We start from the raw sequence: 26,269 nt of genomic DNA on the forward strand, positions 1-26,269 counted from the left end.
AATGGTTACTGCGTATGGGCAGACTAGATTGACCATTTGGTCTTTATCTGCCAGCATGGTTCTATGTTTCTAAAGGGCAATAAGTCATAATGCAATTTAGAGTGGGAAAAACAGGCTATTGCAAAATGTTTGCTTTTAATAGCACTATTTTTAAAAAATAATCTTTTGGAGAGGGTGTGTTCCATGGACAAAGAATGGGCATGGAAGCATTATCCAAGTTAGGGTGTTCACCTAATAATAGAAAGCAGTAAGGGCTCATGCATTCTGGATTTTGCATCTTCAAAAAAGAGGTAAACTGGATGGAGTTGGTCCTGAGGACAACTACAAAATTAGTCAGTGATCTCTTTCATGTATGGGGACAGACTTAGAGACCTTAATATGTATATTCTGGGGAGAGTGTGGCACAATGGTCAAAGCTACAGCCTCAGCACTCTGAGGTTATGGGTTCAAACCTACGCTGCTACTTGTGACCCTGGGCAAATCACTTAATCCCCCCCCCCCATTGCCCCAGGTACATTAGATAGATTATGAGCCCAGCAGGACAGAAGGGGAAAATGCTTGGGTACCTGAATAAATTCATTCTGAGCTCCCCTGGGAGCACGGTATAGTAAATTGAATGAAAGAATAAATAAATAAAGGCGAGCAAGGGAGGATATGATTGAGACTTAAATAGCTCCGTAGTATTAATGTACAGCCTTTTTCAAATGAAGGAAAACTCTGGAATGAGAAAGCATAGGATGAAGTTAAGAGGTGATAGGCTCATGAAGTAATCTAAGAAAATACTTTTTTATAGAAAGGGTGATAGATGCATGGAACAGTCCCCACAATAGAGACGGTAGAGGCAAAAACTGAATTCAAGATAGCATGGGACAGGCATGTGGGATTTCTCAGGGAGGGGAGGAGATAGTAGAAGCTGTGGGAGGGCAGACTGGATGGGCCCTTTGGTCTTTATCTGCTGTTATATTTCTATGTTTTATTAACTTTTTACAGGTACCGCACACTAATTGTGAACATTGGCGCACAACCTGAAAAACAGTATTTAAAGCTTTAAATAATGCCTCGCTAAATCTAGACTTAGGGCTCCTTTTACAAAGGTGCGTTAGGGCCTTAACACGTGGAATAGTGTGTGCTAGCTGCTACCGCAGCTCCTTTTAAGCAGATGGAAATTTTTCAGCTAGCATGCGCTAATTTTGTGCACGCGCTAAAAACGCAAGCACACCTTAGTAAAAGGAGCCCTTAGTTCACAAGAAAAGTCCTGCTTTAGGCCCAGATTTAGGCCCCTTTTTATTAAGCCACGTTAGTATTTTGTTTTTTTTTATTGCTGGACACTTTGGCAAAAGCTCTGATGCTCATAGAATTCCTATGAGCGTCAGAGCTTTCACCCCAGAGACTGGTGATTAAAAAAAAAAAAACCTAACGCAGCTTGATAAATGGGGGCCTTAGTTAAGCATTTTAATAAAACAGCCCCTAAATCTTTTCCTGGAATATTTTTTCTCTGAGATTTTATCATTTGGAATTACCCATGCCATTCATAAACCATCCTCTTTGCACTACGGAATTTCTTTGTACAGTCTTTTCTTTCTTTATCATCTAATTTGTGTATCTTAGATTTAGGTTAATTAATCATGGGTTATTCTGACACAAGCAAAGTGTGATTCTTCCAAGAACCAGCTTTATTTCTCACATTGACATTTGTTGAGCCATCCAAACCCTTTTAATTGCCTGCTTGGTGTCCGGCGTTCAGACTGCGATCCTCTGGCTCATTCATTTCCTTGAGACAGGACATTGCTGACCTAAGGCATGTCTACGTGCCACTTACCTCATCACTCCGTAAATAGAAGACAGCATGGTACCATTGCTTTCAATTAGTATCTGACATGAATTTCACTTTTATTCATTTTAACATTTATAAAATGTAAGCTTAACCTTTAATATTACATCACCCTCTTGTTTTTATACAAATTATATGGATACACTTCTGGAAGTGATACAGGATGAATAAATCTGTCATTTAAAAAAATGGCAAAAAAAATTGTAAATACATATATTTAAGCTGAACAAACATGTCATACTTTGGTATGCTAATATCTGAAACAGGCTTATATTTATAAGTGCTTGGTAAAAAATACAAATAGAATCATGTATAATTAAGGTGTGAGTTATGAGGGGCATCACAGACCCTGTCAGGTTCAAAGAAATATATTTTTCCATCTAGGGAAAGTAGGCCTGTATAAGCATAGAGCTCACCACCTGCCAACAACAGTTTGCCATAAACACACACACTCACACACGTACAAGTCTGTCTTTCATAAGAAAGCAATTTTGTTTGTCCCTTATTTGAAAAGGTCCAAGTAAAGAAATTACATTTGGAAACGCTAATGATGAAATCTCATCTCTGACTTTCGGAAGCATTGCCGTCATACCACCTCATCCGATTCCAAACCGTGCTCTTCGTAGAGAGTGTCCAGTATGTTCAGCTGCTTCTCCATTGCGGGCAGGTATAAGTTAAGGTCTCTCTTTATTGCGTCAATGAACCCTTCTTTCAGAGCATCCTCCTCCCTTATGGTCAAAGCAGCCACAAAGCCTTCGTAGGTTGGAGACGCCCTCAAAGCCAACTGCAAAAAGAACAAGAGTCTGAGCTTTGGGTGTGCTTAGTTTGGTCTCAAAAGACAGTTTAGAAATGCTCAAATCAAATTTAATATCAATTATAATGTTTCTAAGAATATTTCTCCTCTGGAACCGGAGAAACTGGCAACAGATGCACTGTTCTATACCTCATACATAACCTGTCACTCTGTATACAGTATACTACTATTAGAAAATCTAAATTATTAGACATCCAGGGGGAGGGGGGAGGGAGGGGAGGGTTATATCTTTAATGTGATTCCTTGAGGTAATTGGGGAGGGGGTGGGGTGGGGGCTTATATTATTGCATTGCTACTGTTTGTATTTAAGTGCTTATTTAAGTGCTCCTACCAACTACAGACCTATCGCTTCGATCCCATTATATGTCAAACTGATTGAAGGACTTGTGGCTCAATACCTCACCAACTACCTATTCGACCATAATATACTTCACTCCTCTCAATCAGGATTTAGATCTCACCACAGCACGGAAACACTACTAGCAACACTACTAGACATAGCCCGACAACACCTCAGTAAAGGACACAGGATCCTAATTATCCAACTGGATCTTTCCGCCGCCTTCGATCTAGTCGATCACACCATATTACTCCAGATACTTGATGCAATCGGGATCTCAGGGGTGGTTTACAATTGGTTCCAAGGATTCCTTAAAACAAGAACGTACAGAGTTAAGACAAACAACACGAAATCTAACTCATGGTCAAATCCATGCGGAGTCCCGCAGGGGTCACCACTATCGCCCATTCTATTCAATCTCTTCATCTCCTCCCTCGGCACCACTCTAGACAACCTAAATGTAACATCATTCAGCTACGCAGATGACATAACTATTCTCCTCCCCTTTGAAATCCAAGATCACACCTCAACAGGACACCTGGAAATAATTCTGGATGAAGTAGAAAAATGGATGACAAACCACAAACTGAAACTAAACTCGGACAAAACCAAATTCCTAATGCTTGAAACGGACAAAAACCCATCCATAACAGACCTAGAAATTAAAGCAACCAAATACCCAATCCAGACCTCACTCAGAATCTTGGGAGTGCTGATAGACAGAAGCTGCACTATGCAGACCCAGATCAACAAAACTACCCAAAAAGCATTCTTCACAATGCGCAACTTAAGAAAAATAAGGAAATTCTTTGACAAAGAACACTACAGGATAATTGTACAATCCCTGGTACTAGGTCTCGTGGACTACTGCAATATCCTTTATCTACCATGCCCCACAAACATGATCAAAAAACTTCAAACCGTTCAGAACACAGCCCTTAGACTAATTTACTCACTCGGAAAATTTGACCACATCACCAATGCCTACCTAGACTCACACTGGCTACCGATTCGAGCCAGAATTCAATTCAAACTATACTGTCTACTCTTCAAAGTAATTAACGGTACTGCACCCACCTACCTAAATGACCGCCTAAACCGTAACCTTCCAACCAGAACAAGAAGAACACTGACATCATTCACATACCCACCACTCAAGGGTACTCACCGCAAAAAGCTTTATGATAGCCTCCTGGCAACACATGCTGCAAAACTCGAACCTTCCATCACCAGATTGTTAACCACAACATCAGACCTCAAGACATTCCGTAAAGAAATCAAAACACTGCTGTTCAAAAAATATATACAATCTACCTAACCTCCCTCACCCCATCCCCCAAGAAACCAAAACACTGCCGTCCAAAACATCTTCCGATGTTATTAAGTCTTTACTATCATTCTGTTATTAAGTCTCTATCCTCAAACTGTATTCTCTATTGTCATGTACCATCCTGGAAATGTCCAGTTCTCTTCTTATGTAATCCGCTTTGAACCGCAAGGTACAAGCGGAATAAAAATCACTAATGTAATGTAATGTAATGTAATTTGTTATTATTACAGATATGAATACTATCTTGCACTTTTTGTTAGTAATGGGAAATCAATAAAGATTTATATATAAAAAAAAAAGAAAATCTAAATTATTATGTTGTACTTTAAATATGTCTAGAAGATAATACAGAGATCAGGATCAGTATAAATTCCCACCCACTACACACAGTTCTATCCAGCTGAAGGAGATTTTCTCCTCAATCACAGGGTTGTATGTTTCATTCTACACTCTAAGGGCTGCTTTTACGAAGCCGCGTTAGCGATTTAACCCATGTAATAATGCACGTTAATTTGCCGGCCGCGCTAGCCGCTACCGCCTCCTCTTGAGCAGGCGGTAGTTTTTCAGCTAGGGCGGGGGTTAGCTCGCGCTAAAAAGGTGCGTGCAATAAAGCTGCTAACGCGGCTTCGTAAAAGGAGCCCTAAAACTATAACATGATACTGCCCCTAAAGTAGAATACTTTGATGTATACTACCCTGAGGAAAACGATGTGGGATTGTGGGAGAGACTGGCGTTCTTTGCTTTCTCTTTTGTTCTACTTTTTCGACTGGCCTGAAGAAGCTAGATTTTGGAATAGTTTACCCTCAATTATTATGACAGAGTTGGGCTAAATGAGATTCCATAAGAAGCTGAAAACTTTCTTCTTACTTGATAAATTTTATTGACTTTTAAGATGTAAATTTTTCAAACTATTGTAAATCCCCATATTGACTGGATGGGTTCTATTGTTGTAAATCGCCTTGAACATTTGTTGGTATAGTGTGATAAAGAAATTGAAGATTAGATTACATGTGAGGCAAAATCTTCTCGGGAGGGGGGGAGGGGGGTTAGGGATGGGATCAGTGAAAAGATAGTGAAGCTAGCCTGGTTGTTAGCTTATCAGGGTTTAAACAAGGTTTGGATAGAAACCTCCCTCTGTTCTCTTTTCTCAGAATACTGTAGTTCTTCCCTTTTTCCTCTTGCTCCCATTCGTCTTAAGTCTGAGTCTTTTTGTTCTTCTAACCTCCCCTGATGTCATTATTGTCAAGTTCTAACCTTGTTTTATCATTGTAAGCTGGTTTGTTTTTTTTTTTTTTTTTTAGTTCACATAGTTTATTAAGGTTTATAATAATAACAACAGTGCCAACATTTATTTTTATTGTACACTGCTCAGAAGCCTGTTTGAGCAGTATAAGAAATTTTAAAATAAACGTGAAACTTGAAATTAAAACAAAAGTCCATAAGCCCTTATTAAGATGACTTGGGGAAATCCACTGCTTATTCCTACAATAAGCAACATCAAATCTGTTTTATTCTTTGGGATCTTGCCAGGTACTTCTGACCTAGGTTGGCCACTCTTGGAAACAGGATATGGGGCTTGATAGGCCTTCAGTCTGTCCCAGTAATGGCAACTTTATGTTCTCATGTGATGCAATCTTCAATGGAGCACGGTTTTCTCCGATACATAGTACACTACCCAGGCAGCTTCCCATGTCTTCACATTACACTGCTTGAGAAACAACCCAACACAACTCTGCATCAGAGGCACATATACTATACTATACACTACAGGATGCAACTTCCCTGTATACCCAGAGTGAAAAGCTAATAGAGTGAGATATGTCTGCATTCTCAGTGGCATGCAGAATAACAGAGCTAAAATACAGAAATAACATATTGCCAACTTAAAATCAACCTACATAAATTAGTGACAAAAAAAATTGTGGTCAATATATATTTTATAATATGACTGTTGTGGTGGTTACTGAGCACAACACACAAATATTATTTAGTAGTTTGTAAGAAAATAATAAAAGTGTAAGAAAATAATAAAGTAAAAAAAAAAATTTTGGGGTGCAGTGCTAGAATTAAGATATATTCTAAGAGTGAGTACTTTGGGCTCCTTTTACGAAGCCGCGTTAGCGGCTTTATCGCACGCACATTTTTAGAGCGCGCTAACCCCCGCGCTAGCCGAAAAACTACCGCCTGCTCAAGAGGAGGCGGTAGCGGCTAGCGCGGCCGGCAAACTAGCGGGCGCTATTACGCGCGTTAAACCACTAACGCAGCTTCGTAAAAGGAGCCCTTACTAATTAGTATTTCCCATAATTTGGTGGTTATATATAGGGTTACCAGATGTCTGGATTTACCTGGACGACTTTTCAAAACCCGGAACTTTGTCCGGGTTTTGAAAAGCTTCCACCTCGGGACCTTGTTGGGAGGGCATCTGCGCTATGGGTGGATGCAACGCGGTAACATTACGCACATGTATGATATGACCGTGTTGCATCTACCCATGCGCAGCTGTCCTCCAACATGGATGAGAACAGGTTGAGGGGGTGGGGCTGCGGAATAAGGCTAGGTTGGAATGGGGCGGGGCTGGGTGGACCTAGGCGGGCCTGGGGGCAGGGCTATGGGTCCTGATTTTACAGGAGTAAAATCTGGTAACCCTAGGTATAAATATACACAAGCAGTGCTACTTTATAAGTTCTTTTATTCCCAAAGAGTAGAGGTGGCCCTGGGAATGGAACAAGTCAGTCTTAAGAGTGTGTATATTAATTCTCTTTAAAAATTTTGTGTAAACTAAATAGGACAGGGGTGCCCACACTTTTTGGGCTTGCGAGCTACTTTTAAAATGACCAAGTCAAAATGATCTACCAACAATAAAATTTTTTAAAAACACAAAGCACACTGTACGCAGAGAAAATGTTAATTATCATTTGTATTCGGGGTTTTTTTTTCCAGAGGTCAAGGCAGATGACTTTAAAATATGCAATGTCACCTCAGTAAAAACTATACAAAAATAGACAAATATACCCCCTCCCCATTTACTAAACCGTGATAGCGGTTTTTAGTGCAGGGAGCTGCGCTAAATGCCCCTCGCAGATCCCAATGCTAAAAACCACTATCGCAGTTTAGTAAAAGGGGGCCATAGTGCAAAATATAGACAGCAGATATAAATTCTCAAAACGGACACATTTTGATCACTACATTGAAAATAAAATCATTTTTCCTACCTTTTTGTCTGGTGATTTCAAGAGTCTCTAGTTGCACTTCCTTCTTCTGTAAAGCCAATATTTCTTTCTTTCTGCCCCCTCCCCTTTTCTTTCTTTTTCTTTTTCTCTCCCCCTGCCCCCTCTTTATTTCTGTTTTTCTCTCTCCCCCTGCCTGTCTTTCTTTCTCTCTCCCCCTGCCCCCCTCTTTATTTCTGTTTTTCTTTCTCTCTCCCCCTGCCTGCCTTTCCTTCTCTCTCTCTCTCCCCTTGCCCCCACCAAGCCATCGCGCTGATTTCTCCACTTCCCCGATTCTTTTTCTCTCTCCATGCTGCCCCCCCTCCCCCTAAGCCAACATGCCAATTTCTCCCTGCTTCCCTGAGCCAGGCCTAGAGTGTACAAGCGCCGGGCCCACAGCCTTCACCTCCAACGTCAGTTCAGACATTGGAGAGGAAGTTCCAGGCCAGCCAGGCCTGGCCTGGCTCAGGGAGGCAGGAAGAACAAGATTGCAAAGGCAAATCGTGTTGCCTTTGTGATCTACTGGTCGATCGCAATCGACCATTTGGGCACCCCTGAAATAGGAGATAAAGCAATTTATAGGAATTTCCAGTGGGATAATTTTGAAAGAAAAAAGTAAGCACCTCTTTTCTCTCTGAAAACCAGTGTAACTTTTATGCATATATTTGATGCGCAAGTTAGGCCTCCTTTACAAAAATATCCTCTAAATCACTGGACCAGACCTCCAGAACCACTTCTGAGGAAGTCAATGGAAGTCTATGATTTTTCTGTCTTCCTTATGCTCTGAATTATCATTCTGTTATTTACACAGAATCCTGTTGTGCAGATGCAGTTTCCCTGCATAGTCTCTTAAATCCAAACTTATCACAAGACATAAATCTGTCCAATCATCTGATAAAATAATGACTTACCGCAAAAACGCCTCTTACCACCCAGCCATGATACCGCCGCAGTGTTTTACCATAAGCATTACCTTCAAAGAAAATTCAGAGAAAAATTAGATACCGTTGTTCCCAAGGTTCTTTTCTCCTAAATTACTCAAAATCTAGACAGAAACAGATTCAGAGGAGTGCCGTGGATTTTTTTTAGCTACAAATTTTCAGTTCTCTCAGCTTGCTTGGCTTTTGGATAATTTTCTGACTTTTAGGGGTTTAAATAGGGCTCCTTTTACGAAGGCACGCTAGCAGATTTAACGCACGCTAAACGCTAATGCCTCCATTATAGTCTATGGACGTGTTAGCGTTTAGCAAGCTTTAGTAAAAAAGGGGGATAGTTAGCCATTTAATGCTACTTAAATCCATCAGTGAAGAATGTCAGGGAAAGTTTAAGAGGGTAATTTAAGAAGGATTGCATTGCATGTGGCAAGTTAGATGCCACAAATCGACTACTGGTTTCTGTGCTGCAGTCCTGATTGCAATGCTACTAAGGCCTGCTGACTTGTGCTTGCCTGCCAGTGCTTCCCACCACCTGGCGCCCAAGACAAAAATTTAAGCCAGCAGTCAGGCCCCATGCATCAGCACACCACTGACGGGATCATGAGCTAAATAAAAAAAAAAACACAACCCACAGTCATCTGATGCCCATCCTTCTCCTTCCATCCACAATCCAATAAGCCGCTGCAGCTCATTCCCTCCCCCCTCCCCCCAACACCAACACAGAGGCAGAGAATGGAGCAAGGGAGATGGAGAAGACAGACTGAAGTGAGAGGATATAAAATAAAGATGTGGAAAGATGGCAAGGAGGGGGAGGTAAAAACATTAAGATGATGAAACTTGAGAAGGGGGTAACCAAAAGAAATGGAAGAGCTTAGAGTGTGAGAGGAGAAGACAATGATTGGTAGAAAAGAGAATAGGGATGATATTGGGGGGGGGGGTTTAGGGGTGATCTGAAAGGTGCAAAAGGCAGCTATTTGGAGGACAAGAAAATCAGTGAGGAGACAATGGGGGACAGCCCTAGAAAGGATTGAAATAAAGAGAACTAGAGGGTAAGCGGATAGAAAGGTAGAAAGAGAAACACAAGATGAAAGAAACATATTAACAGCAGAGACAGATAAAGGGGAGAAAGTAAAAAAGATAGAAGAAAGAAAAAGATACCAAAGAAGAAAAGAATTTGGGGGAAAAGATTTAAAAGAAAAATGATAGAAAACTGGAAAAAGAGATTAAGCAAACGTGATCAGAAAAATAAGTGTCCAGACAAAAAAAAGGTAACAAAAAAGCATTCTGTTTCAAGGTTAGTGACTGAAATATGTTGAAAACTAATTTCTTGGATTCTTTAGGTGGATAATACTGATTGACTGGTTCTGTATTATTGCCCCAAATTATGAATATGGCAAAAATGCTGAGGTCTCTTATGGTAAATTCTTTTCTAAGGCGCCCTTTTACTAAAGCTTAGCACGTCACTTGGCCCACAGGCATATAACAGGATGTGAAGCATTTACTGCACACAGGTGTCCATTATTAGTACATGCTATGCTTCAGTAAAAGGGCCCCTGAGTTTGCTGTCAGCTGGTCTTTTAGTTCACAATTTTTGCATAGGTTTTGTGATTTCAGTTACCTCAGTATTGACTAAATAAATGTAATGCCAGGGCAAGCTGGACAGGCTCCACATCTCCCTTTGGCTGCCCCTGACTATGCTGTCTTTTTTTCTTTAGGCTACCAGGTTCTGGAAGATTGCACACTAGCTTCCAGTGCAGGTGATCGAGGCAGACAGCGTGCCAGACTTTAAGAATAAATGGGATACCCATGTGGGATCCCTACGAGGGTCAAGATAAGGAAATTGGGTCATTAGGGCATAGACAGGGGGTGGGTAAGCAGAGTGGGCAGACTTGATGGGCTGTAGCCCTTTTCTGCCGTCATCTTCTATGTTTCTATGTTTCTAGAGATGAAAAGCCATCTTGTATTTGGAATGGATTGTGGGTTTGGTGGTGTGCTGGCTTTTGCTGTACTTGTAAAGGGGATGGAACTCCTCTCATATGAGGAAAGACTAAAACAGTTAGGGCTCTTCAGCTTGGAAAAGATACGGCTGAGGGGAGATATGATTGAAGTCTACAAAATCCTGAGTGGAGTAGAACGGGTACAAGTGGATCAATTTTTTGCGTCATCAAAAATTACAAAGACTAGGGGACACTCGATGAAGTTACAGGAAAATACTTTTAAAACCAATTGGAGGAAATTTTTTTCCACTCAGAGAATAGTTAAGCTCTGGAACGCGTTGCCAGAGTATGTGGTAAGAGTGGATAGCGTAGTTGGTTTCAAGAAAGGTTTTGACAAGTTCCTGGAAGAATAATCCATAGTCTGTTATTGAGAAAGACACGGGAGAAGCCACTGCTTGCCTTGTATCGGTAGCATGGAATATTGCTACGCCTTGGGTTTTGACCAGGTACTGGTGACCTGGATTGGCCACCATGGGAACGGGCTACTGGGCTTGATGGACCATTGGTCTGACCCAGTGAGGCTATTCTTATGTTGTCATCTGCCTTAGAGTTAAGACTGTTTGAAGAGACACAACTGGCAGTATAGGAGTGGGATAATTTTGCTTCTTGCTGGAAACTGTGGATTACATCTAGCCATTGAGGAAGGTGGGGGAGGGGGAAAGTGTACACAACTCTTTCACTCTTTTCTCAAATGTGCTTGATGTTACGGGGGGAAGGGGTGCTCCTTTATTAGGGGAGAATTGAAAAGCTGTGGGCCATTAACGAGAGGAAGCAGTAAGAGGGCATGAAGCCTTGGCAAAACCCAAACAACTGGAAAAAAAAAGCAAATACGAAGTGCCATGCCAGCTTTTCTTAAATTCAGGAAGTCATTATTTTATTTGGACTGGCACCAAATACTGCAATAACCAGATTTAGGTGCCCTTTCTAATTTTGAAGATCTTGGTGCAAACTCAACATGAAGCATAAAGAAAGGAGGCAGATTTAGACAGAACCAGCCAGCATGGAGAGTGCCTCATGGCCAAGTGTCATGTTGGCTAGTGGCCATAAGATGAATGCCAGACTGGTGAAAGCCACTGCTCAAGGGTATTCACAAAATCCTATGTCTCAGAAACTTCAGCCCCCCCTCACAAACCATATCTGCTTCAGCAGCCTCTACTTGGGATGCTATCACAGGGAGTCAATATTCTTATAAAACCTGAATACTGTGGGATGGAGGACTCAGAATAGCGGTTTTTCTCAAGGATGCGTTCTGAGTATACTATACAGCTAAGCAGAACTGTGAAGCTGAAACTAGAAGTAAACATATTTTACTCTGGAGTTGAAAGTGCACCAATATCTCCTACAAATCCTTAGGCAAGCAGCAGGAAGCGATGACAGTGGCTATAGCAATTATTAAAGGCTGACAAAGAGATACAGGCAGATTAGTAGGTAAGAGGCATTGAAAGGAAATCATAGATGAATCAGTTCACTGAAGATGGCAGCAGTCCTTGAATTTAGATAAGAGACAGCATGATAAATTTCAGATGCAAAAGCAAACGAAGGAGGTGGGGAGTAGAAAGTAGCATTTAGCAGAGACAGAGAAAGAAAATTGCAAAGGTCTCCAAGTGAGGGCAAACTATTATGGCACTGAAGTAGACAGGCAGGCAGAGGGAGCAGCATTAATATGAGTGAACAGTTGCTAAAAATCATGGTTGAATCAATGCATCATGAAGACAAATTTAAAATTTAAAAAGGTGAGCAGAGGAGGAAAAGCCTTTAACAGCAGAGAGCTGAGTACTAGCGCAGTTGAAAAATCAAGAAAGAAATCCACGTAAATAAATAAATGCACAAACATTAAGGCCAGGATTCTGTAACTGGCACCATTTTGGCGATCGCCCATCATGTGGCAATCACGTGACGGTGCCTAGTACAGGAATTGCGCCTCTGGCAAAGATAGGTGCTGGAAATGCAGACCAGTTTTCCAGGCCTACATATCCGGCGCCTACCTTTGATGTGAATTGTACCTTCATATGCGCTTTGGGCTGCCTAACGTCACTTCTGATGTTAGCCATGCCCACAGTGGTATTACACAGCCTAAAAGTGCTACAGAGGCACAAATCCAGTGCTAAATTTTTAAGACGTCTTGAAACTCAGTTAAAAACGGCGGTTTTTTAAACAGAGCTTGAGCACCTAAAAAATCTGTGCCAGTTAGAGAATCCAGGCCTAAGAGTTCTGGGATATTGCTACACTGAGGAACAAAATCCTTTCTTTCATGAAGGTAAAATAAAAATATATAAAGGAAATTGCAAATATTTTGAGCAAAGGCATGATGCCTTCACAACAGAGAAAGAAACATGATGAAACACTTACTTAAAGCTGTCTGAATATTTGTTTCCCCGTTCTTCACTTCTGTCAAAAATGCTTTCAAAAACTTTAACCCTCTGTTCAGAAAAAAAATTAAACAACAAATTATTTTCAAAATTATCTAAACCATGAAAAGAATATATCCTCCCTTTCACAAAGCCGCAGTAGTGACTGCCATGCGGCAAATGCTCCGACGCCAAAACGATTACCACAGCAGCAGCCGCTACTGCAGCTTTGTAAAAGGAGCCCATAGTTTATTAATCTAAGACCAGAGTAAGTCCTAATCAACAGTGAAAGAGGAGAAGAGCCAAAGTTTTTGATTTTTATTTCACAGTAACACAGTAAATGATGGCAGAGAAAAACCCGCATGGTCCATCCAGTCTGCACAACCTCAGTCACAGCTGCATCTGCCATTCCTTTAATGACTGAGCATTGACATCAGAACCAGGGCAGTTGGCAATTTGTCACCATGCCTATCGCATATAGGCAGTCCTATATGATGCAACAGTATCACAACACCAAGCTAGTAGAATGAAGAGTGGTTTTATTATGACCTCAGCACAGTCAAATTCATTATTAATCATGATTAAACCAACAATCCAACCATATTGCTAATTAATAACATTTTAGTCTCTAATCTCAACTTTAAGATATCTTCCCCTCCACTAATGAATGACACAGGGACAATTTTGCCCCTGTGGAACTCAATTTCCCCATCCCGTCCCTGTGAGTTTTCTTGCTGTCCCTGTCCCATTCCTGTAAGCTCTGCCTTAACCGCACAAGCCTCAAACACTTATGATTTTAAAGTGTTTGAGGTTGTGCAGATGAGGATGGAGCTTGCAGGAATGGGGCAGGGACAGGAAAAGAACTTACGGGGATGGGACGGGAAAATGAGTTTCCCGTGGGGAAAAATATGTCCCCCATGTCATCCTCTACCCTCCACCCCAGAGATATATAATATCTACACTCATAGTATATGACGAATGGGGGCAGCAATTGATGTCTGATCTAAACCATTATATGAGCACGATTCAGGAGTGGATGAATAAGCGGGGTTTTGTATTAAACATTGCAAAAAACTAAAGTTATAACAGTGGAAGATCGTAATGAACAATTTTGGCCCACAAATATGAAACTAAAAGAACATTTGATAGTGGTGAACGATAAGGATGTCAATATTGGGGGTCGTCTTGGATTCAAAATTAACACTGGACGCTCAAGTGACTAAAGGGATTCAGATGGTGTATTTTGCATTACAAATGCTGATGTCAGTGAAGAATGTTTTGTCTGTTATGGATTTTAGAGAGGTTCTACAAAGCATGGTATTATCAAAACTTCAAGAAGCTTTGCGTCAGTTGGGGTCATTTGAATGACATCGAGACATATAAAAGAATTCCATTAGATCCTACCAAATGCTGATTAGGGGCGAAGCTTAGCTGCAAAGAGGAATGGATGTGTGATCTGTTTGCTCTCCCTTCCCTGCATTATTGAAAGGCTTCAGCAACTGTTAATCTACCTTTTTCAACTCAGTGTTACAAAATCAGTATGGCATCCAAAAAACAAACTAAATAGGAGACTGCTTTTGCCACTGGTGGAGAAAAAGACCAAAACAGGATCCTCCAACACCTTCAAAGGTGCCCTTGCCAGCTGACCAGAGTAAAAAAAAGTGATCTGGTAATGTTGGAGTTAAAAAAAATATTGGATTCAGTACAAGCAAATACAGAAAAACTCAATTTAATTCAAACTGAAGCCCTTAATCTGTCACAAAAAATATCATTGTGCTCTATTAGAATGGATCAGTTAGAGCAAAGAGTCCAAGAATGTGAAGAGGAAATGATTAAGACTGCAACTAACAGAAAAATAATTAACCGCCTGGTTAAAGATTTGGAAGAAGCTAACAAATAAAGCAGAAGAAACAACATCTGTCTGCTAGGGCTCCCTGAGGGGGTTGAAGGTACCAATTCCATTCAGTTTTTAGAGGAATTTTTCCAAAATTGTTCTCTCTAAAATTTGCCTTCCTTCTGGAGATAGAATGAGCAGATCATGTCCCTGCTTATAGATCTAATGGTCAGAAAGGTCCCAGACCATTGGTTATTAGGATTTTAAGGTATCAGCAAGCATTACATATTCTATCTTCAGCTAAGCAGTCAAAGTCTCTTAAGTGACAGGAACATAAGATCTTGATTCTGCCCGAACTTGCAAAATTTACTGCATCGGTAAGGAAGGAGTTTCTGCTCCTGCATCCGCAACTTAGACAATTGGGGGCATAGTATGGGCTGTTTTACCCAGCTATTATGCGGGTGACTATGAATAATAAAACTACTATTTTTGATCATCTCAAAAAATTATAGGAATTTATTGCTGGGCAGGAGGTACAGATTGACTAATATAAGAATTGAACAATGATGCAGCGGTCAGAATGCGCAAGATGGAGGTGGCAGACTGACTCAGCTGATGAACTCAAATGGCTTCCACAAGGTTTATTGAAGTTGCCTAGCGGTATAACGAGCTTTCTTACAACTTTAAGATCATTATTATTCATGTGAGCGAGAGGCTGGAAGCAAGGAAGGCTTTGCACTATAATAGCCTGGCAGCAGGACAACAATGTTCTCGTAGGCTGGCCACCTTCCTTATTCAAAGATAAATGGTGCTAAGAGCTTGCAGCCTCTGGGATTCTGGAAAATGCCTCTAGACAGGATTTTCCGAGGAAATCAACTGCAGGAATTATAGCTATGCTGATCCCTCATTAAAAAGTAACACAGCAGATGCAGTCCAGGTTAACAATCTACTGGGAAAGATCAGTCTGACAGCTCTGGAGTGAACAGCACAGGCCATGAAAGCCCGGATATGAATAGTGAAGCTAATTTCACATTTATCCTTTCTTATATTGTGCAGATTATGTTTGCTGTTTTGTAATGGTCACTTGCAGATTTGTCAGGGGTAGTAGTATTAATATGGATAACTAAGTACCTTTTAGCAGTCTGCAATGAAGCATAGCTTAAAATAAGATTTGCCTCCAGAAGAGGATTAGAAGCCTCTCACAATGTTATAACTGCCAGATAGGGGTGTTCTTGGGGTTTGATACACAGGGAATGCTGGAGATGGGGGATGCCCTTCCTGGAGATTTAAAATATGTAAGCTGAATTTTAGGTAGTTGGAAAACTATTGGAAGGTTGTATTTGGCAAGCATTAGTGAACATAAAGTTGAGTGGCACTCTATCAGAACTATTAGATATTAAACTTGGTGATTTCATATATATAATTAATTAATTGAGAAGTGAATTAGTTAGATAAAAGATATTAATTAGGGGGTATTACATTACATTACATTATATTAGTAATTTATATTCTGCCAATACCTTGCGGTTCAAGGCGGACTACAAAAGAAGTTATCTGGCCATTTCCAGAGGAATTGAAGAGTAAAGCGAGTTACTTCAGAGAATTGGGATGAGTCTTGCGGTGTTAATTTGTCTTCAAGGATGTCATGAATAGGATGGTTTTTATTTCTTTTCTAAACGATTTGTAGTCTGGAGTAGTTATCAGTAAATTGGAGAGTTGGTAGTCTAGTTTTGCTGCTTGAGTGGCTAGAAGGCCATCGTACAGTTTTTTTCTGATTGGGGATGTGTGAATGGTTTGTGTGTTCTCCTGTGTCTGGTTGAGGTAGTTTGGATTAGGTGGTTGTTTAGGTAGGCTGGGTTATCTCCATTTATGTCATAGGGGTATATTATAGGGGGTATAGATAATTGCTTCTCTTTTGGGTATCAGTATATTTCTGCTGATTTATTGGGGTTGATTTGTATTTGATATTTTATGTCTTTGCCAATTATAAGTGCCTACTTATTTAAGTCTAATGGTAAGAAGAATTTATTATAGGTATAGATTTGGATACATGCTGATTTATATACTATACTGTATACTATGTATTAACTTTTTGTGTATGAAGTGATTGCGCTGAATGATTAGAAATTTTATAGTTACATCAACTATTTCTCTGATTGGGTATTAGGCTGGTATTTATTTATAACAATTTATAATGATTTAAGGAGGGTAGATGGTAAATATGTATTTGATATTTTATGAATTGGCCAATTATAATTGCCTGCTTATTTAAAATTTTATTATGAAAAGGATTTATTGTATATATGAATTTAGATAAGTGCTGATTTATATATTATCTCTTATATTTCAATTGATTTTGGTTAAATTTTGGGAGGGTTGGTAGTTCCATTAATATATTTATGATTGGAAAGGGTACATACTTTAGCAATTTATTCTGTTAGTTTTATTTTTTAAGTTCCATAATTTCAATAATCTTTTGTTAACCACATAGAACTTCACGGTCCTGCAGTATATATGCTGATTGTTGTTATTATTATTATATTTAACTTCATGCAATATTTTTCCACACATAATAGATAAAGTGATTGCTGGGGGGGGAGTGGATCATAGGTCTGCCTATACGCATCTAAGCTTACCATGAGATATTTAAATGGGTGGGAGTGGGGGGAATGGGGAGGGATGGGGTTTGCAGGGGTTTGAGATGTGTGCGGAAAATCTATTTTTAAATTCTGTCAATAGGAAATTGGTGGCTTATTTTTTAATATTTTTAAATCAAATAAAATAGTTTAAAAACTTTATTCTTTCAGTGTGAATGGACTCAATCACCCCATTAAAAGGAAAAAAATTTCTTACTTTTCTGAAAAATCAAAATGCAGATATCTATTTTATACAGGAGACTCATCTGTCCACAATTGAATCTGCTAAGTTGGAAGAGGGATAGATAAAGCATTGCTTCTTTGCTCCTGCAATTGGGAAAAAGGCAGGAGTAGCAATCCTGATCAATAAAAAGATTTCTGCCACATTTGATAACTTTCGGGCTGATCCCTTGGGTAGAGGGCTCCACGTTAATATGACTTCAGGAAAAGATACTCTGACACTTTTTAATAGTTACGCACCTAACACTAATCAGGCAGATTTCTTTTAAAAACTCCAACAAATAATTATGTCACTAGCTACATCTAATTTAATAGTAGCTGAAGACTTTAATGCTGTCATGGATCCAAAAATGGATAAATAACTGTCCAGACAATTAAAATCATTAGGCCTTGATAATTTAATCTAATCTTCTTTTTCTACATCACACATACTTAGGCAGTCTCAAGGTGACTTACAAAGAGAAGAGAGAGGGGGGGAGAGGGAAGGGAGGAGAAAAAAAGGGGAAATATTTGAGCAGGGGAAGATCTGAGAAGTTCAAGTGTCAAAAAGGTTGGTTTTCAGTTTTTTCCGGAATGTAGTGTAGTTGGGTTCTGTTCTAGTTGTTTCAGTGAGGTCATTCCAAGTTTTCACTCCTAGGAAGGTAAGCATGGAGTGAAAAATTCACTTGTATTGGAGATTATTTGTTAAGGGAAGGTTTAGTAGTATCCTTTTAAGGGTTCTGTGGGAGGTAGACCATGTCATGTAGATTGAAAGCTATATGGCAGATTTTTCATTTTAATGCTCATGAATTTTCTTTTTGCTCCCAAGTTCATAAATCATTTTCAAGAATTGATTATTTTTTGTTTCAGATCATTTAATTCAACAGTTCACAAAGGCTAACATAGAGTTGATCCTTTTATTGGATCATGCTGGTATTTGGATAGAATTTCAATTTGCTGAAGAAGATTCTAATAGACCTGTTTGGAGGTTCAATAATACACTGCTTGCAAACTCAAACTTTCTTGAGGAAATTCAAATGAAAATGAATGAATATTTTCAATTCAACACCTCAGAGGAAATCTCTTTAGAAACTATTTGGGATGCTTTCAAAGCTACAATGAGAGGGCAAATAATTTTGTATTCGGCACATATTAACTGCTAAAATTTGAATTTTCCAATTTGGAACAAACTATTTTGACTTTAGAGTCACAATTGGCCTCGAAATAGGAACAAGTTACTTTGCATGCCCTATTGAAAGCTAAATATAAATATAATGAGATTTCCTCACAATTGGCTAGGAAAAATTTGTTTTCTCAAAAGGCGCTGTATTATGGAAACTCGAATAAAGCAGGAAGATTATTGGCTAATTATCTTAAAGTTAAAAAAAAAAAGATTGCAGCCATTAAAGATGAAAAAGTTAAAATTCATACTCATATTGGAGATGTTTTAAGACAATTTTTGGTTTATTATACAGCTTTATATTCTTCTGAGCTTTATTCCAATAAAGAAATTGAAGGAAGAGAATTCTTAAATTTAATTAATGGGCCAAAAATTCCAGAGCATATAAAAGAAAAATTTTTATAGGTATCATCAAGTCTTCATATTGCGTCAGGGTATGTATTGGATCCTTCCTGAACTCATGGAGGATCTATCAGACTGGCTGATATTAGAGAGTCATCTCATGTCCCCATTGCATCTTTACCATATTTTGAGTATCAAGCTGGCTAGAATATATAAGACAATAGTATTCTTTTTTCTACCTGGAATACATTAAAATTTATTAATAATTTAACACCTATTCCAATGCAACAATCCATGCGTCAATCTCTTTGGTTAAACTCCAAGATACAAATCGGCGAGTCTAAAATCCTCTGGAAACATTGGCTGCAGGCAGGCATACGTACTTTAGATGATATGATCTCAAATGGGAAAATGCTAAATTTCTTACAACTGCAACAATCATTCAGCATATCAAAGTCTCGAGCTTATAAATGGTTGCAGTTGAAACAGGCCATTCAGAAAGGGTTCCCTGATTGGGGCAACTTAAACAATCAGTATAGCTTGCCGGGCCTATGTTTCCAGACAGATTTGCAAGGGCATCAGGCCGCCAAGTGGTATAAATTAATATCCGAATATTTGAATAAAAAACCTAAAAGAAGCCTAAAAGACATTTGGAGCATTGAGATTAAGCAGCATATTTCTGCTACTCAATGGCCACGGATTTGGACTTGGAGGATGAGATGTACAGCGTCAGCATCTATGAGATAAACCTGGTTTTTTATGTTACATATAATTTTTTGGACCCCAGTTTGGTTACAAAAGTTGGACAGTTCAAAGTCTAATAGATGCTGCCATTGTCATCTTGAAGTAGGGACACTGGATCATTTGTTGTTTTATTGTCCCTTGATACTCAATTTTTTGAAATCAATATGGGGACATATTAATATGATACTGGGAACATCGATTCCATTGTCCTACGATGTGGTCATATGTGGATCATTGTTGAAAGCTAAAAATCCATTAGACAGGTATAAAAGCAGACTTCTTATAATTATGACAGGGGTTGCCATACAAATGATTACCAGGAATTGGAAGAACTGGGACAGGCTACATTTTTCCTTTTGGTGGGGAACTTTGGGCTCCTTTTACGAAGCCGCGTTAGCGGCTTTTGCGCACGCACCTTTTTAGCGTGCGCTAACCCCTGCGCTAACCGAAAAACTACCGCCTGCTCAAGAGGAGGCGGTAGGGACTAACCTGCCGATCGTGCCCGATCAGTGGCTGATCCGCAGCAGGCCAACTGATCCACAATGGGTCAGTATTTAAATGGGGGCGATCAGAGGAACGCCCTCCCCCTCCGACCACAAGGATCGCTATTGAGCAATCCTGACGCATATGCAAACCATCTTCTTTGCCTGTAGATCAGTGGTTCTTAACCTGGGTTCGACCGAACCCCAGGGGTTCAGTGAGTCAGTCTCGCGGGTTCGGTGGAGGTCAAAACACACCTCCGACTCATATAGCGCTTCGGTCACGTTCAATCATCTATCAGTTATTCAGTGATTTTGATCAAGACTGATCGTGTACTCGGTTTCTTGATCTATCAATCTGTAACTAACGCCTTATATACATCAATCAATTCCTGATCAAAATTTGTGATTTAACTGATAGATGATTGAACGTGACCGAAGCGCTTATGATTCGTGATGATACGCCCCGCTTGTCCATAATTGGCTGCAGGTGATCACGCAACATCGCTTGGCCTATCTGTGCTGCAGGGGATTTGATGCTCACAGTAGTCGAATTGTAACTGTTGTGATGGTACGTCGTGTGATACCTATCTTAATATTTTAATCCCTTACTAACTATGTCGAGCAAAATATGAAAGTGGTTGGACAAATATGTACAACTAGCTGATGCCCCGGCGTTGCACGGGTATTTAATTATAGCAATAACACTGTAAATGGATTCAAATAAAGATACTTTATAGTGGTGAATGAAATTATTTTTTACAGCTTTATAAAAAGTACAATATTCAAATTATAAGGTGAAATATTTGACAAAATGAATACAATACAACAAACACAAAACTTGATTATAAACAACATTTTTAGTTTCACCTCCAGGAGCAAGAACATATAAATTCTTGGATGAAGAGACCTCCAGAACATATCATCCCAGGTAGTGAGGGATCTGCATACCAAGATTCGTTCAAATTGGTCAAGCCGTTTTTGATTTACTGTGAGAATGGCAGCTGTTTACATTTTTTCCATTGACATGAATGGGTGAAATCTGATTTTCTGTTTGTAGCTCCGCCCACGTGTGCAGGTGGGCCGCGAGACCCCCAGAACATATCACCCCAGGTAGTGAGGGATCTGCATACCAAGTTTTGTTCAAATCGGTCAAGCCGTTTTTGAAGTACTGTGAGAATGGCAGCTTTTTACTTTTTTTCCATTGACATGAATGGGTGAAATCTGATGTTCTGTTTGTAGCTCCGCCCATGTGTGCAGGTGGGCCGAGAGACCCCCAGAACATATCACCCAAGGTAGTTGGAATTACTGTGAGAATGGCAGCTTTTTACATTTTTTCCATTGACATGAATGGGTGAAATCTGATGTTCTGTTTGTAGCTCCGCCCACGTGTGCAGGTGGGCCGCGAGACCCCCAGAACATATCACCCCAGGTAGTGAGGGATCTGCATACCAAGTTTCATTCAAATCGGTCAAGCCGTTTTTGAAGTACTGTGAGAATGGCAGCTTTTTACTTTTTTTCCATTGACATGAATGGGTGAAATCTGATGTTCTGTTTGTAGCTCCGCCCACGTGTGCAGGTGGGCCGAGAGACCCCCAGAACATATCACCCCAGGTAGTTGGAATTACTGTGAGAATGGCAGCGTTTTACTTTTTTTCCATTGACATGAATGGGTGAAATCTGATGTTCTGTTTGTAGCTCCGCCCACGTGTGCAGGTGGGCCGCGAGACCCCCAGAACATATCACCCCAGGTAGTGAGGGATCAGCATACCAAGGTTTGTTCAAATCGGGCAAGCCGTTTTTGCGTTGGCAGCTTTTTACATTTTTTCCATTGACATGAATGGGTGAAATCTGATGTTCTGTTTGTAGCTCCGCCCACGTGTGCAGGTGGGCCGCGAGACCCCCAGAACATATCACCCCAGGTAGTGAGGGATCTGCATACCAAGTTTCGTTCAAATCGGTCAAGCCGTTTTTGAAGTACTGTGAGAATGGCAGCTTTTTACTTTTTTTCCATTGACATGAATGGGTGAAATCTGATGTTCTGTTTGTAGCTCCGCCCACGTGTGCAGGTGGGCCGAGAGACCCCCAGAACATATCACCCCAGGTAGTTGGAATTACTGTGAGAATGGCAGCGTTTTACTTTTTTTCCATTGACATGAATGGGTGAAATATGATTTTCTGTTTGTAGCTCCGCCCACGTGTGCAGGTGGGCCGCGAGACCCCCAGAACATATCACCCCAGGTAGTGAGGGATCTGCATACCAAGGTTCGTTCAAATCGGTCAAGCCGTTTTTGAATTACTGTGAGAATGGCAGCTTTTTACATTTTTTCCATTGACATGAATGGGTGAAATCTGATGTTCTGTTTGTAGCTCCGCCCACGTGTGCAGGTGGGCCGCGAGACCCCCAGAACATATCACCCCAGGTAGTGAGGGATCAGCATACCAAGGTTTGTTCAAATCGGGCAAGCCGTTTTTGCGTTGGCAGCTTTTTACATTTTTTCCATTGACATGAATGGGTGAAATCTGATGTTCTGTTTGTAGCTCCGCCCACGTGTGCAGGTGGGCCGCGAGACCCCCAGAACATATCACCCCAGGTAGTGAGGGATCTGCATACCAAGTTTCGTTCAAATCGGTCAAGCCGTTTTTGAAGTACTGTGAGAATGGCAGTTTTTTACTTTTTTTCCATTGACATGAATGGGTGAAATCTGATGTTCTGTTTGTAGCTCCGCCCACGTGTGCAGGTGGGCTGCGAGACCCCTAGAACATATCACCCCAGGTAGTTGGAATTACTGTGAGAATGGCAGCTTTTTACATTTTTTCCATTGACATGAATGGGTGAAATCTGATTTCTGTTTGTAGCTCCGCCCATGTGTGCAGGTGGGCCGCGAGACCCCCAGAACATATCACCCCAGGTAGTGAGGGATCTGCATACCAAGTTTCGTTCAAATCGGTCAAGCTGTTTTTGCGCGATCGCGGCACATACACACACACATACATACATACATACCTCCGATTTTATATATATAGAAGATATGGATTCACATGTATAACGGAACATGATGGGAGTCAGCGTCCTAATTGCATGATTTGCAATGCCAAGTTGAGTAATTCTAGTCTAGCTCTGGCAAAACTAAGGGAACACTTCCTTAAGCTGCATGGAGATGGAAAATACAAGAACACAACGCTCGCTGAATTCAAGGTGAAGAGAGCAAGATTCGATGAAAAGGCTACTCTGCCTGTTCTCGGCTTTGTACCCATCAACAAACCGATCCTCACAGCATCGTACGAAGTTGCTTACCTGATCGCAAAGCAGGGCAAACCACACACCATTGGTGAAACACTCATAAAACCAGCTGTGTTGAAGATGGCGAATATCATGCTGGGAAAAGCAGCTGAAGTTCAGTTATCTGAAATTCCTCTTTCAAATGACATCATCAGCAACAGAATAGAGGACATGAGCAAAGACATCTTGGCTCAAGTAGTTGCAGATCTGATTTCAAGCCCGGCAAAATTCAGCCTTCAACTCGACGAGACCAGAGACGTTTCCAATCTAAGCCAGCTTGCAGTATTCATGCGCTATGTGAAAGACGACGTGATAAAGGAAGATTTTTTATTTTGTAAGCCTCTTACAACAACAACTAAGGCAACTGATGTGAAGAAACTTGTGGATGACTTCTTCAAAGACAACAATCTTTCGTGGGATATAGTTTCTGCAGTTTGTTCGGACGGAGCTCCAGCCATGCTCGGAAGAAAGTCCGGTTTTGGTGCGCTAGTGAATGCCGATACACCACACATCATTGTTACGCATTGCATTCTGCACAGGCATGCGTTGGCAACAAAAACCTTGCCTCCAAAACTGGAAGAAGTTTTAAAAATTGTTGTGGAATGCGTGAACTATGTGCGAAATAATGCTCTGAAGCACCGCATCTTCAAGGAGCTGTGTAAAGAAATGGGATCTGAATTCGAGGTACTTCTGTACCATTCTAACGTTCGGTGGTTATCCCGGGGACAGGTGCTGAATAATGTTTTTGCCATGCGTGTGGAATTAGCTCTGTTTTTGCAAGAGCAGCAACATTGTCATGCAGATTGCTTCAAAAATTCTGAGTTCAATCATCTCAATAAGCAGATGCAGGGTGGTGGAGTCAACATCATCGAAGCGGAAGAAAACCTGAAAGCTTTTCAAAAAAAGCTACCATTATGGAAACGACGAACAGAAAACGATAACTTCGCAAACTTTCCCCTGCTAGACAACTGTGTAAGTAAGATCAAAGATGTATCTGGAATCGGAGACATTTCTGTACCCGCGGAACTGCCACGCACTTAGATGAGCTTGCAAAGTCTCTCGACGGATACTTCCCTACAAGAGAGTCATATCCAGCATGGGTGAGACAGCCGTTCACGTTTAATGTTGAAACAACAGATGTCAATGATGAATACCTCGATGAAATCATTGAAATTCAGCAGAGCCAGGTTCAACAGCAACTCTTCAGAACAACAACGCTCTCAACGTTTTGGTGTCAACAATTGGTAACGTACCCTGTTATTGCTAAGAAAGCTCTGGAAATTTTCATACCGTTTGTTGCAACATATCTATGCGAGCAATCCTTTTCGAGGATTCTGGACATAAAAACGAAGAAAAGGAATAGACTTTGTTGCGAAAATGACATGAGAATGGCACTTGCCAAGGTAAAGCTGCGCATTTCTGAACTGGTCTCTGAGAGGCAACAGCAGAAGTCACACTGGTTTGCAGTAAATTTCATTATTATGTTATTATTATTCGAAATATAGGAGAACTTTTTTGTTTTCAAAATTGATATTATTTTTTCCCTCACTGTATACCTATGTTTTGAATTTGTAAAAATCATATTTTATTTTTCCAATAAAGAAAGGTTCGGTGAACACGCATATGAAACTGGTGGGGTTCAGTACCTCCAACAAGGTTAAGAACCACTGCTGTAGATGGTCTGCAAATGCTTACAAAATTAGCAATTTTTTTTCTTTTAACTTCACTTTCGAGCCCGTGGTTTTAACCCGCTTTAAATCTGCGAGTTAAAACCACGGGCTTGCACTGCGGGGAAGAGCAGGAGATTGGGGCAGAGAGCAGAGAAGCAGAGAGCAGAACGGCAGAAGACAGGGCAGATGGAAAGGACCTGGGCAACTGGTCCTCAGCGTCACTTATTTTTGATCGGTTAGCCCAGTTGGTGTCCCTCTTTTTTTTTTTGTGAATCGCTGCCTGCCTACATTTGAATGCCGTTCCCCCTCATTTGCATGCGTGGTTCAGAGAATGATCGGGACAGAGGAAAATTGGATCACAAAGGTGGTCGGGACTTGATCGGTGGGCTTAGTGAATCTAGCCCATACTAAGCCCCTCAATGCCACCTGTAGAAAGGAGGGTTAATAGCATTAGAGGACATTTCAAATGCGGTAATTGCAGCATTTGTAAAATAACACTTCAAGTTGAGGATTTTGTGAATCTAGTTGATGGCAAAAAATATGAACTACACTGCAAATCAGATTTTTTAGTTTACAGCATTCTTTATCCCTGCAAACTGGTTTATGTGGGAATGATGTCTAGGGTATTCAAAATTAGAATTTTGGAACACAAATCAAACATCAAGAGAGGAGTTGTAAATGAGCCTTTGGCTTAACACTGCATTCCGCTTCAGCAAACCTTTGAAGATTTAGGCTGTTTTGTGATAGACGAACAACCAGCACACAAGTCTGGAGGTGGCAGGATGAGGAGACTACAACTAGAGAATGACACAGGGACAAATTTTTTCCCATCCCCGAGGGAACTCATTTCCCCATCCCATCTCTGTGAGTTCTTTTCCCATCCCCTGTCCCATTCCTGCGAGCTCCATCCTCATCTGCACAAGCATCAAACACTTTAAAATCATAAGCGTTTAAGGCTTGTGAGGTTTAGACAGAGTTTACAGGAATGGGGCAGGGATAGCGACAAAACTCGCGGGGACGGGACAGAGAAATTGAGTTCCTGTGGGGCCAGGGAAAAAATTGTCCCCCGTTTCATTCTTTA

At 40.6% G+C, this 26,269-nt stretch overlaps 1 protein-coding gene across 2 annotated transcripts in view; it reads right to left on the reverse strand.

Annotated features, from left to right (window-relative positions):
- Window positions 1-1,859: 1,859 nt before the first annotated feature.
- PLEKHA8 (pleckstrin homology domain containing A8) overlaps window positions 1,860-26,269 on the reverse strand; it is a 168,940-nt gene continuing 144,530 nt past the window's right edge. The window contains exons 11-13 of one of the 2 annotated variants that reach the window (XM_033930736.1): window positions 12,803-12,873; window positions 8,433-8,494; window positions 1,860-2,615 (exon numbers count right to left, since the gene is read on the reverse strand). In XM_033930736.1, the coding sequence (XP_033786627.1) occupies window positions 2,418-2,615; window positions 8,433-8,494; window positions 12,803-12,873 (331 nt within the window). In that variant the 3' untranslated portion in view covers window positions 1,860-2,417. The remainder of the gene's footprint in view (window positions 2,616-8,432; window positions 8,495-12,802; window positions 12,874-26,269) is intronic. The other variant, XM_033930735.1, reaches the window with a different exon arrangement.

Source organism: Geotrypetes seraphini, chromosome 2, assembly GCF_902459505.1.
Source record: "Geotrypetes seraphini chromosome 2, aGeoSer1.1, whole genome shotgun sequence".
NCBI classification, from domain to species: domain Eukaryota; kingdom Metazoa; phylum Chordata; class Amphibia; order Gymnophiona; family Dermophiidae; genus Geotrypetes; species Geotrypetes seraphini.